The following is an 11,428-nucleotide window of genomic DNA, read 5'->3' on the forward strand; positions in this document are numbered from 1 at the left end:
TAAGTATATTGCATGCAAATACTATACCACTTCATGAGAGGGACTTGAGCACCCATGGGATTTTGTATGGGTGCTGGGGACTGTTCTGGAGCCAACTGCCTCTGGGGATACCTAAGAATAACTATACTCATACAGACTAATGTCTTCCCCTTGGAACAAATCATAGGACCAATGGCTTGAAAGGGATCTACAGCGATTTAGACCAGCGTCCTAACATCTAGTGTTACTCTGACGGTGGAAGCAAACATGGTAGAATGTAAATAAACTTCACCAAAGTTTGCGGGTTTACTCTTGGTATCAGGAAAAGGGTCTGCCGAGCACCAGGTATCTTTAAACACTTGACGGAATAAGTCAAGGCTAAACAGAATTTAAGAAAAAGACCGCCGCTGGTCAGAATTTGGAATCTGAATTTGAGAGGTAGGAGTAATGAAAGTGGGCTGGGCCAAGGTGGCGCACACCTTTAATCCCAGCATTTGGGAAGCAGAGGCGGGCGGATCTCTGAGTTCAAGGTCAGCCTGGTCTACCCAGCTAGTTCCAGGAAGACAGTTTGGGCAGTTACAATGAAACCCTGTCTCAAAAAACTAGGAAAAAAAAGTAACAAAGAAAACTTCCAATAGTAGAATTTAGGATGTCAGGCAGGGAATTCGTAACTGGAAAAGCGTGTTAACAAAACTTCCATCCCCAATATTGTCAGAACAAGGCCAGCAGATCCCAAGAATCAGATCAAATCGTGTTTCTTTTTAAAGCTTGCCTGCACACCTTCCTTGTTTTTCTACAAACACTAGGGGAAGGGAACAGGGACTCCAGGCGACGACCCTGTCTGCCACAAGGGCCGCATCTTCCCCAACTTTGGGGCGCTCTGTCACTGGGAGAGCCGGAAGGTCACCAGCAGGCATCCTCTCGGGGCGGAGCAGTCGCGCCAGCCTGGGAGTCTTGTCTAAGCCGGGGTAAAGGTCTCCAGCTGACCCAGCGGCAGTCATGGCACTCCCCGTGGGCGGCGGCCCAAAGAGTGCAGAGCCAAGTGTCACCTGAGCACGCTGCGCCCTGGACCCCGAGGGTGACGTCACCTACGTCCACGCCTGACGTCCAAGGGCCTGTCGTAAGAGCCGGGCAAACGAGGCCTTTAGAGGAAGGGCGCCCTCTGAGCACACCCTAACCTGCTAGCCCGCATGCGCGCGCACCTCGCCGGAGCGGTCCCGATGCTGAAGCCAATGAGGCGCGGCGACGCCACGTCGCAGCACCCGACGCTGCCGTACGTCGGGTCGTGGGCGGGCAGAGCAAGTGCGGTTGCACCGACACCGGTACATAGGCACGGGCCGGCGTGTCCTTGGACTAGAGAGCGGGACGTCCGTCTTCGGGTCGCAGCGGCGTTGGTGGTGTTGATCACCCAGGAGCGGTGAGCGCGAGACGGGGACGCTGGGCGGGAAGGGTGCGAGGAGGCCGGCGCGGGCCTGGTCTAGTGGCGCAAAGCAGGGTTTGAGGCGGCGTGGGCGCGGGGCCGGGGCCTGGAGTGCTAGAGACCTCTCGCCCACCGCCCTTCCAGAGAGCAGAGGCTGCTTGCTGCTACTCAGGAACTGGCCGGTTCGTTTTCCTGATCGGGCATCCGGAAGAGTGTGTTAATCATTCCCCTTGAATCCGGCTTGAATGGGTGACCTCGTGGTCACCCCCGCGATCTTAAGACGCGAAAGGGAGAGAGTTCCTACCCCAGCCCTCCCTTGCCTTCCGGTGCCAGACTAATGCAAGAGAGAGTAATTTAACCTCCAAATGAGAACAGAGCCGCTGAAAGCACTTAGGACATCCTCCACCCCCCAAACACACAGCCCTATAGCTGTGTTTTTTCTTATTTTTGGAGGTGTCTCTAATGGGCAGCTCACACAGCAATTACGCATCCTGAAACGTTAGAATCGCAGTGGTTTTGGTTTAATGCAATTGTAGTCCAATTTTATATTTGTGGCTTTTTGACCTTCCCTTCTGAAACACAGATTTGAGTTGGTTTTCCACTTCCCTTACTTGAGCACAAACCTATCATGAACATAGACTTGCCTTAAGTTTGTGTGTGTGTGTGTGTGGGGGGGTGTCTCCTAATTATTGTGCTTATTGAGAGTATTCCATCTGAGTGAGGTAGCATCCGGCCAGGTGTTAAAGGATAGAGACTAGCAGTGGGTTGCTAGTTAGGTGATTTGAATGGTCATCAGGATCCATTGTATGTGTTTCTTGAGCAAGTTATTTGAACTGTTGGGTCTTTTATTTTTAGAATTAAAAATGGGTGACGTTGAGAAAGGCAAGAAGATTTTTGTTCAGAAGTGTGCCCAGTGCCACACTGTGGAAAAGGGAGGCAAGCATAAGACTGGACCAAACCTCCACGGTCTGTTTGGGAGGAAGACAGGTCAGGCGGCTGGATTCTCGTACACAGATGCCAACAAGAACAAAGGTAAGTGGGGACTGCTGTTAGATCACAGCACAGGTTGTATGGGTGTAACCAATGGTAGACTTACCAGGAGTATGAAACGCTTTAACCACTGCATCCCTTTCTGTTTAGGCATCACCTGGGGAGAGGATACCCTGATGGAGTATTTGGAGAATCCCAAAAAGTACATCCCTGGAACAAAAATGATCTTCGCTGGAATTAAGAAGAAGGGAGAGAGGGCGGACCTAATAGCTTATCTTAAAAAGGCTACTAAGGAGTAACTCCACTGCCTTATTTATTACAAAACAAATGTCTCATGACTTTTAATGTGTACCATAATTTAATTCATACCCCAAAATTCAGATCATGAATGGCTAACAATGTTTTGTTGGACAGTCCTGATTTAAGTAAAACTGACTTGTAGAAAAGTGGATATGATCTTTTTTAAAAGTAACGATTTCCGTTGCATAAACACTGTCACTGCACCCTTTCTCAAGATAAGATTGGACTTAATTATTGAAGTTCTACTTTCCACAAAGATGGGGGTGTCACCTCAGACCTACTAAATGGTCTTATAATTAAATTTATATAATTGGACATATGAATATGTTTAAACACTGGGGGAATTCTGTCACCATCTCAGAACCGAGAAGACTCGCCTGTGGTAAAGTTTGTACTCCCTGCTGTAACAGGCAATGGCTAAAGGTCAGGAGGCAACTGTCGTGTTATTTTATTAGACTTCCCTAAGTCAAAGGATGCTGCCTTTTACCATTGAAAGGCACTTACTGTGGTCTATGTAAAAAATATTTCAAATAAAGAGTATTTAGCAATGTTATAGTTGATCTGTTGTGTTAAAATGCCTTTAGAAACCAGCAACTTAGACCTTTTTAATTTTTTATTGTCTAAGACTAAATTGCAATTCAGAATTGTCCTTAAACATCCTTTCAGAAACAAAACAACTGGAACTTAAATACATGTGTGATTGCTGGTGGCATTCTTTGCCAACTTTTTATGGAAGGATTAAAATAAAAGAAGTTTGCAACAGTAAAAAGGTAATTAATTACAGGTCACGCTCTTCTGATTCTGCTTTGTTTGACTGGGGACAAAGTTTTAGTTTAACTTTCCCTAATGTAAAGTATGTATTGAAGATGCTTGATGGTGTGACCTTGACCTCTGGGACAACTCATTAGAGCAACACTTCACCCTTGGTTCTTTGGCCAGAATGTCACAGTATAAAGAGGAATAGTTAAGACACTGAGTGGTCTTACATTTTATAGAAAATGGTAGGGAAATAGGGTGATAGCGGAGTCTTTTGACTGGGAAAAGAACTCATTGATGACTTCAAAAGTGTGGAGAAGGTTAAGAAGCTCTCTAAAGACTGACAAATCACTTTGTGACATAAATTTACTTCATACAAGAAATTGAAAGCAGTCTAGCTTGGCGGTGGTGGCCCACACCTTTAATCCTAGCATTTTGGGAGGCAGAGGTAGGTGGATCTCAGTGATCAAGGTCTACAAAGTGAGTTCCAGGACAGAGAAACCCTGTCTCATAAAACCAAAAAAAAAAAAAAAAAAAAAACAAACCTGTGGAAACAAAATTGGAGTTTTGGGATTGTATTTCAAGACAGTTTCTCTTGGCTTTGGAGCCAGTCTTGGAACTTGCTCTAAAGACCAGACTGGCCTTGAACTAACAGATCTACCTGACTGTCTCCAGAGTGCTGGGATGTGTGCCACCATCATTCAGATAAATGTGTAACCCAGGCTGTAAATTCAGAGCTTTAGGCTGATTGGTAGCTGGGGTTTTTGTTTGTTTTATGTGTATGGATGTTTTGTCTGCACACTCCATATGTAGTGCCCCTGGGTACCATATGAGGGTGTCGGATCCCCTGGGACTGGTGTTACAGAAGGGATCTGCAGTGTGGGTGCTAGGAATCCAAGCTGGGTCCTCTAGAAGAGTAGCTAGTGCTCTTAACCACTGAGTCATTTCCAGCCCTGATAAGCTTCTAAATCCTTCAAAGGATGAGCCTTTGTAACAAAGGACTTGGTGACCCAAGTTTTAGTAACAACTTTTGAAGGATGCTTTTTAACCAGGGCAAAGAAAGCCCTGAAGTTAATTCATTTCCTTGCATCCTAGGAATGATAGAAAAAAAAATGAGCAATTAAGATGACTGTAAACATTTCACTTAATACTTTATAAAATGGTGCTTTCATTATAAATTCAAAGGATCTCATGATTGGGAAGAATTTTACAGATAAAGTTAACTGAGCCAGGCATGAGTAGCTAAAGAACAACATGGATGGAAGCAGACTAAGGAACTATGGCTATAGTTCAGTTTTAGTCAAAAGTCCCTATTCTGAGTCAGGCAGTGGCAGCCTATGCCTTTAATCCCAGCACTCAGGAGGCAGAGGCAGGTGGATATCCAGGTTCAAGGCCAGCCTGGTCTACAGAGCTTCAGGACAGGTTCCCTGTCTTCAAAACCCTGTATTCTGGGCTAAACAGATGGCTCTCAGGTAAAAGGCACCTACCTGCCTTCAAAACTGATGGCGTGAATTCAGTCCTGAGAATCCATGCAATTGAAGGAGAGAGCTGACTGATCATACTGCCCTCTGACCTCCACACTTGTCTGGCATGTACAATAAAATTCTCAGACTATAGAGAACTTTCCTGTTTGCTAGAAATCCACACTGGGCTCATATTTAATAGGTGTCTGTATAACACATCGAGTTAGTATTTTTAACATTTCATTTTAAATAGGTCTATAGCTTGAGTAGTAAACTTGGAGGAAGAACTATCAAACAAGGTCATTGTGTTATTAGAAGTGTGCTGTAGACAGTGCTGGCCTGGGGACTAAAACTATCAATATACATCACATATAGGCCCACCCTAACCTCACCCCAAATAGAAGGCGAACCCTCTAGAACAGTCACTTGTTCCTTTGTGTATTGTCTAGGGCAGGTTTCATGTTACGTTAGGACTTGGTAATGACAGTTGGGTGTGGTGAGACATGGAGGGTTTTTGAGTTCTATGCCAGCCTGAGGTACACAGTGATGCCCTGTCACAAAAGTAATAACAATTGCATAAAGAAATTGTGTCCTCAAAACTTTAATTCTTCTATGTGATGCTTTAAGAATGTTTTAACAGGCCTGGGGCTGTAGCTCAGTTGGCTTTTATACCTAGCATTCCAGGCGTGGTGGGGCCTTCTTGTGATCCCGTGCTTGGGAAGTAAAGATGGGAAGATCAGAAATTCAAGGTTATCCTTGGCTATGCAGTGAGTTTGAGGTCAGACTGGACTAAAGAAGGCCTTGTCTGAAAAATACAAACAGAAAGTAAGTCTCACTTGTTCAGAGCTTTGCGGCAAAGCAGTGTTGTGTTGCTCATAGATCCACAAAGCTTAAAGGTCACTTAGATGAATTACCTTGCTCGCTATCATACATGCTGACCCCTGCACTTTCCAGGATGATGTATAAACTTCATATGAACGAGTTATCTCTCATCTTAAAGATTTATTGGCTGAATGCAGTGCACACCTTTAATTGCAGCACTAAGAGTCAGAGACAGGAGGATCTCTGAGTTCAAAGCCAGCCTGGTCTACAGAGAGATCCTGGACAACCAGGGCTATACAGGAAAAACCCTGTCCCAAAATAATAGTAAAGATGTGTATGGCTGTTTTGCCTGCATCTGTGTATGAAAACCATGTGTGTGCCTGGTGTCCACAGAGACCAGAAGTGGGTATCAGATCTGGAATGGGTTACAGATGGAGCCTTGATCCTCTAAGATCAGCAAATATTCTTAACTACTTGGTTTGTTTAATAGAAACTGGTTTTGCTCCAGGCCTATTCTTCCGTAGCCCTCACAAATGGAGCCTACTAAGTTTCCACACTGTCTACAACAGAAGCCTCGTCTTCCAGATCATTCCTGGCATAGACATGTTAGTGGGATCTCATCTATGTGGGCCTGTTGTCTCTACTCCCTATCATCACAGTCACTAGGCACTTGAGCTGGCTTAGACTCTGACACCCTCTCTTAATCAACTACATATCAGTGTCTGTTGTTTCTACTTGGACTAACCAAAATCCAGACTCCTGTTATTCATTGTGACCTCTGTCCTTAGCCAGCCTCTTGGGATTTTGTAGGCAGAGACTGCTTGTTCATTTCCTGATCACCCAGACCCGAAACAGTCACATATAAACTGGATTAATTGTAGTACTGTTTGGCCAATAGCTTAAGCGTATTTCTAGCTAGCTCTTATATTTTAAATTAACCCATCTCTATTAATCTGTGCATCAATTTGAGGTCGTAGCCTACCGGCAAGGCTTCTGCAAACATCTCCGGTGGCTACATGGCTTCTCCCTGATTCTGCCTACTTTCTTTGTATATCTTTTTCCAGCCTGGCTATAGTCTGTTAAGCCATTGGCTGAAAGCAGCTTCTTTATTAACCAATGGCAATAAAACATTCATAGCATATAGAGGGGAATCCCACATCTGGATTTCTTCTCAGTCTCTGAATTCTCCATATCCTCTGCCTTGGTCATTTGTGCTTCTTTTTGCATCTACTCTGTAAACCCAGCTTGGGAACTCAGCCATATGTGTTCTCTGTTCCCATGCCTGACTTGAGTCTTGGAGGAAAGCCTGCATTTCTATGGTCTGGCCCCCTGTAATCAGATCTACTCTTAGGTCCACTGAATCAATGGACCCCTATCAGATTCTGGTTTATATATCAATTTCCCAGTTCTGTAACTATTGTCTTGTGTTCCTTGAGCATCTTAGCCCTCCCCCTGCCCCCTTTCAGCAAATGTCTCTCCCATTTCCAACATAAATTCTTTACCTCCTGGTTGCAAGGAAGATGCGTTCACCTTGCTGTCTGCCTTGAGCAATGCTGTTTCTAATCTGGAGATGACTCAGATGTTCAGTAACACCATCAGTAGCTCACATGGTATAAATACCTCAGTGTGTTTTAACACCCTCAGCCTCCCTCTCCCACAGAAGGTGAAATGCTGGACGCCTGCTGGCTTTCGGTTCAGGACCTCTCCATGGGCAGCTACACCATAACACAAATATGCTGTGTGTATAAATTCTTAAGTAGTAGCTTTTCTTATTTAGCAAGGGACCCTTGTAACTGTCCCTACCCGAAATAGGCCTGCATAGGTCCAGACTAGATACGACATACCTTCCTAGCTAGAGTTATAAAATAAACTTAAGAGACTTTCAAAATCACATACACAGAGTTTGTACATGTTATATTTAAAGTATGACTTTTTGTAACTTTTACTAGTGAAGGCTGCAGGAAGACAGGCCACAAAGAGTTTGGGCCTTCCACTGACAGTGCCTGACGGAATCAAGTACACTCAACTTTCTGTACCTTAGATTCCTCATTGATGGAGGAGAGTCATCTGTCTATGTGTTACTTTCATTGGTTAATAAAGAAACTGCCTTGGCCCTTTAATAGGACAGAAAATTAGGTAGGCAGAGTAGACAGAACAAAATTCTGGGAGAGAGAAGGCAGACGCTTCATGCAGTCGCCACAGACGCCATGCTTCTCCTCTCCAAGACAGACGCAGGTTAAGATCTCTCCTGGTAAGCGACCACCTCATGGTGCTACACGGATTACTAAATATAGGTTAAAGCAAGATGTGAGAATTAGACAATAAGAGGCTGGAACTAATGGGCCAGGCACTGTTTAAATGAATACAGTTTCTGTGTAATTATTTTGGACAAAGCTAGCCGGGTGGTGGGACACAGCCTGCCGTTCCATCTACACCTCATCTGTAAACTGATATTGTATTAGCTCTTAGAGTTGGGGAAATTTAAGAAATTGTATGTGGCATGTTAACCAGCACTCAGTTGAACTACATTAGCTAGTTTTGGGCTAGCTGGACCAGACATACTGCCATACGGTTTACAGTTGTAGCGATGCACTTAGGGGTAAAGGACACAGATGATTTTTCCAAGTGGGGTGAAGCTGAAGCTCACTGGGACAGAAGTGCCCTTGGAGGTTTGTATCCATGAAAAGGCGTATCATGCTAAAAGTTCACCTGTCCCTGTGTGAGATCAGGAATCCACGAATCTCAACCTTCACATCCCCATCAGCGTTTCTAAAGAGGACTGAGTTCGGCTAAAGAATGGATGCCTAGATTTTCTCTGAGCGCTGCGCGGTCCGGGTTGGCGGAGGCTGCTCCTGTCACACACGCACGAGGGGCTTGCAGCGGCAGGGTCAGCGGCGAGTGGGGTGTAGCGCTCACGGGTGTTCGCGATGAGTTTACCCATCAATCCCAAGCCTTTTCTCGATGGACTGACAGGCAAACCAGTGATGGTGAATCTCAGTGGGGGATGGAATATAAGGGCTACCTGGTCTCTGTCGATGGCTACATGAACATGCAGCTTGCAAATACAGAATACATAGATGGTGCGTTGTCTGGACATCTGGGTGAAGTTCTAATAAGGTGTAATAATGTCCTTTATATCCGAGGTGTTGAAGAGGAGGAGGAAGATGGGGAAATGAGAGAATAGCATCTTTGAGGTTTTTATATATATATATATATATATATATATATGTATTTCTATACAATAAAGATTTGGGTTGTTTTTTTTTTTTTTAAAAAAAAAAAAGAATGGATGCCTAATTTTCATGCAGTCATCCTCTAAGTGTGTCTAGTTTTTCCAGTAGCCTGGCAATGCTTTCGAGTTTTGTCTGTTGTTTTGGTTGGTATTCTGTTAGACAGAGTCCTGCCTGAGGTTAGGCTGCTCTGAATTTGAGATCCTTCTGCCTCAGCCTCCTAAGCACTGAGAATACAGGTGTGTTGCCACACTTGGCTGGCTGGGTTTTTGTTTTCGTTTTTAGATCTGAGATGGTGTCACATGCCTATAATCCCAGCACTCAGGAGACTGAGGCGAAAGGATTGCAGTTTTTAGGCCAACCTGGGCTACATAGCAAAGGTCCTGTCCCAAAGAGGGCAAGAACGAGAATTAAAACAAGAAACACCTGACTCAGTCAAGAGGCCTGCCTTGCCCATCCCCTCTCCTTCCAGAAACCTGGAGAGATGACTGCTGAGCAGCCATGTTGGTTGGTAGTACGTGAAGATGACAGCCAAGCTCCTGATTTGATGACCGCAAAGAAGGACAGATCTGTCCTATTGGTGATATAACAAAGCTGCCGTAGTAGCCCAGACTACTTTACCATTTTAAGAGAGTTCTTTCTTCTTATACCATTTCTATTTCAGCATCTGTTGCATGTAGCAATTTTAATCCTGACACATCCACCCATGTAATAACGTTCCTTAAATAATCCCTTTGATATTTTTCTTACCTTCCCCACTCAGGAAGAGCCATATCCATAAGCATCTAAAATGCCAAAGACTTTATGTCATTTGGGTCTAGTCTCACAAATCCAAAGGCTATATATTCGACTGCATTTGAGACACCTTTGATATCCCCAAACATATTGGGATAAGCTGAAATGAGAGTGCCCCCAATATGTCTATATCCGGACCCCAAAGCCTTCAAAGTGGCCTTGTAGGGCAAAAAAGACTTCATGAATACAATCGCGTTAAAGATCTTGACATGGGGGGGTGGCTTTGTTCTGGTTTATTCATGTGGTACTGATCCAATTACAAAGGTATTTGCGAATGAAAAAACAGGAGTCAGAGTTGTAATGAAGGAAGCAGAGGCTGGGGTGATGGGGCCCCAAGCCGAGGAGTGCTGCCAGTCTGAAACTAGAGAGAACAGGTGAAAGGTCAGGGGACCAGCCCTGCTGACAACTGCATTCCAGCCTACTGAGCCCCATGGCAGGCCTCTGTTTTCTAGAACCATAAGAAAATAAACTTCGCAGTAATTCATTGCAAAAACAGCCATGCAGTTAGTTACAAAACTAGTATCTTCATAGAAAATTCTTTATTTTTTTCTTTCTGGTTTTGGCCTGCATTTATTGACAGTGTTTGAGAGAGAGAGAGAGAGAGAGAGAGAGAGAGAGAGAGAGAGAGAGAGAGAGAGAAGTTCTCACAGTATCGTATGTTCCCACACCACCTGGAAGAGTAAAACCATGGGTTTCACAAGTCCAGTGTGTGCAGCCCCTTGTCCCGTCCTTAGGCCACCAAGCTCAGAGCGTGGAAAGATTCATACAGCCATGCTCCTTAACGCTGACTCCCACGGTTGCCAGGATTGTTGCAGAGTCCTTGAAGCTCAGACCTTGGAAATCATCCTTCCTATCTAAAACCACTTTCTCAAATGCTTTGGAAAGCACCAGGGGATGTTCCTACATTTCCTAATTCTGAGCCATGGACCAGCTCAGCTGAACAGAACTTTTTGTAACAATGAAGATTTCACAGAAAATTCTTAACTGTACCCCCAAATTCGACACTTTTATCTTTCCTACCTTTATCATTAAATCTTGCACACCAGAAGCTGCCTGTGTGCCTTGGGTTTTCATTTTCCATTCATTGCTGGGAATTCTGGTTCTACATATTAGCTATTCAAATCAGCCCCATCGTTATCTCCCGTCCAAAGGCTCTTCATGGGGATGAATTCACCACACAGAACACAGATAATGGTTAGGACCGACTTTATCTGTCACCACTGGTGATGAAGGTGCCGCTACTGTGTAGCATCTAGTAGCTAAAAACCACGGATGCTGCAGAACTTGCCCACCATCCCCAAACAGGCATCGATGTCCTGAGAAACCTCTGGATTCAGCCGAGTCTCTGCCCACCACGGTAGGCCCCAGTCAGGGTCATCACAAATGCCTGTTCCCTAGGGATCTTTTCTCATTGTTGTACCGGAAGTGCCCTGCTCCAGGGACTTTATCTTTGGCACTATGCTAGAGAGAGGGCTGAGGGACCTTGAGAAATAGGTGAGGGTGCTTGCTGCCTGACAACGAAAATGTTGGGGGGGGCATCAGATTGCAAGTATGCACCGCCACACCCAGGTTTATGAGGTGCTGGAGATCAAGCCTGGAGTTCCAGACCTGCTAGGCAAGCACTCCAGCAGCTAAAGTACACTCCCAGCCCCTAGAGCACAGTCCCTAGTCAC

General features: G+C 45.0%; 1 protein-coding gene and 1 pseudogene across 1 annotated transcript; both read left to right on the top strand.

Moving 5' to 3' along the window:
* Positions 1-1,264: 1,264 nt before the first annotated feature.
* On the top strand, positions 1,265-3,242 carry LOC119807481 (cytochrome c, somatic). The gene is made up of 3 exons (XM_038319468.2): positions 1,265-1,396; positions 2,255-2,431; positions 2,540-3,242. Exons 2-3 carry the CDS (start codon positions 2,263-2,265, stop codon positions 2,686-2,688), a joined length of 318 nt encoding a protein of 105 aa, XP_038175396.1. The 5' UTR covers positions 1,265-1,396; positions 2,255-2,262; the 3' UTR covers positions 2,689-3,242.
* Positions 3,243-8,657: 5,415 nt separating this feature from the next.
* On the top strand, positions 8,658-8,914 carry LOC119808408 (annotated as a pseudogene).
* Positions 8,915-11,428: the final 2,514 nt, after the last annotated feature.

The sequence above is a fragment of the Arvicola amphibius genome, chromosome 2, assembly GCF_903992535.2.
Source record: "Arvicola amphibius chromosome 2, mArvAmp1.2, whole genome shotgun sequence".
Taxonomy (NCBI): Eukaryota; Metazoa; Chordata; class Mammalia; order Rodentia; family Cricetidae; genus Arvicola; species Arvicola amphibius.

Coding starts and splice junctions, on each gene's coding strand:
- LOC119807481 (XM_038319468.2), top strand. CDS start 2,263: ATGGGTGACGTTGAGAAAGGCAAGAAGATTTTTGTTCAGAAGTGTGCC. Junction 2,432..2,539: donor AGATGCCAACAAGAACAAAG/GTAAGTGGGGAC, acceptor CTTTCTGTTTAG/GCATCACCTGGGGAGAGGAT.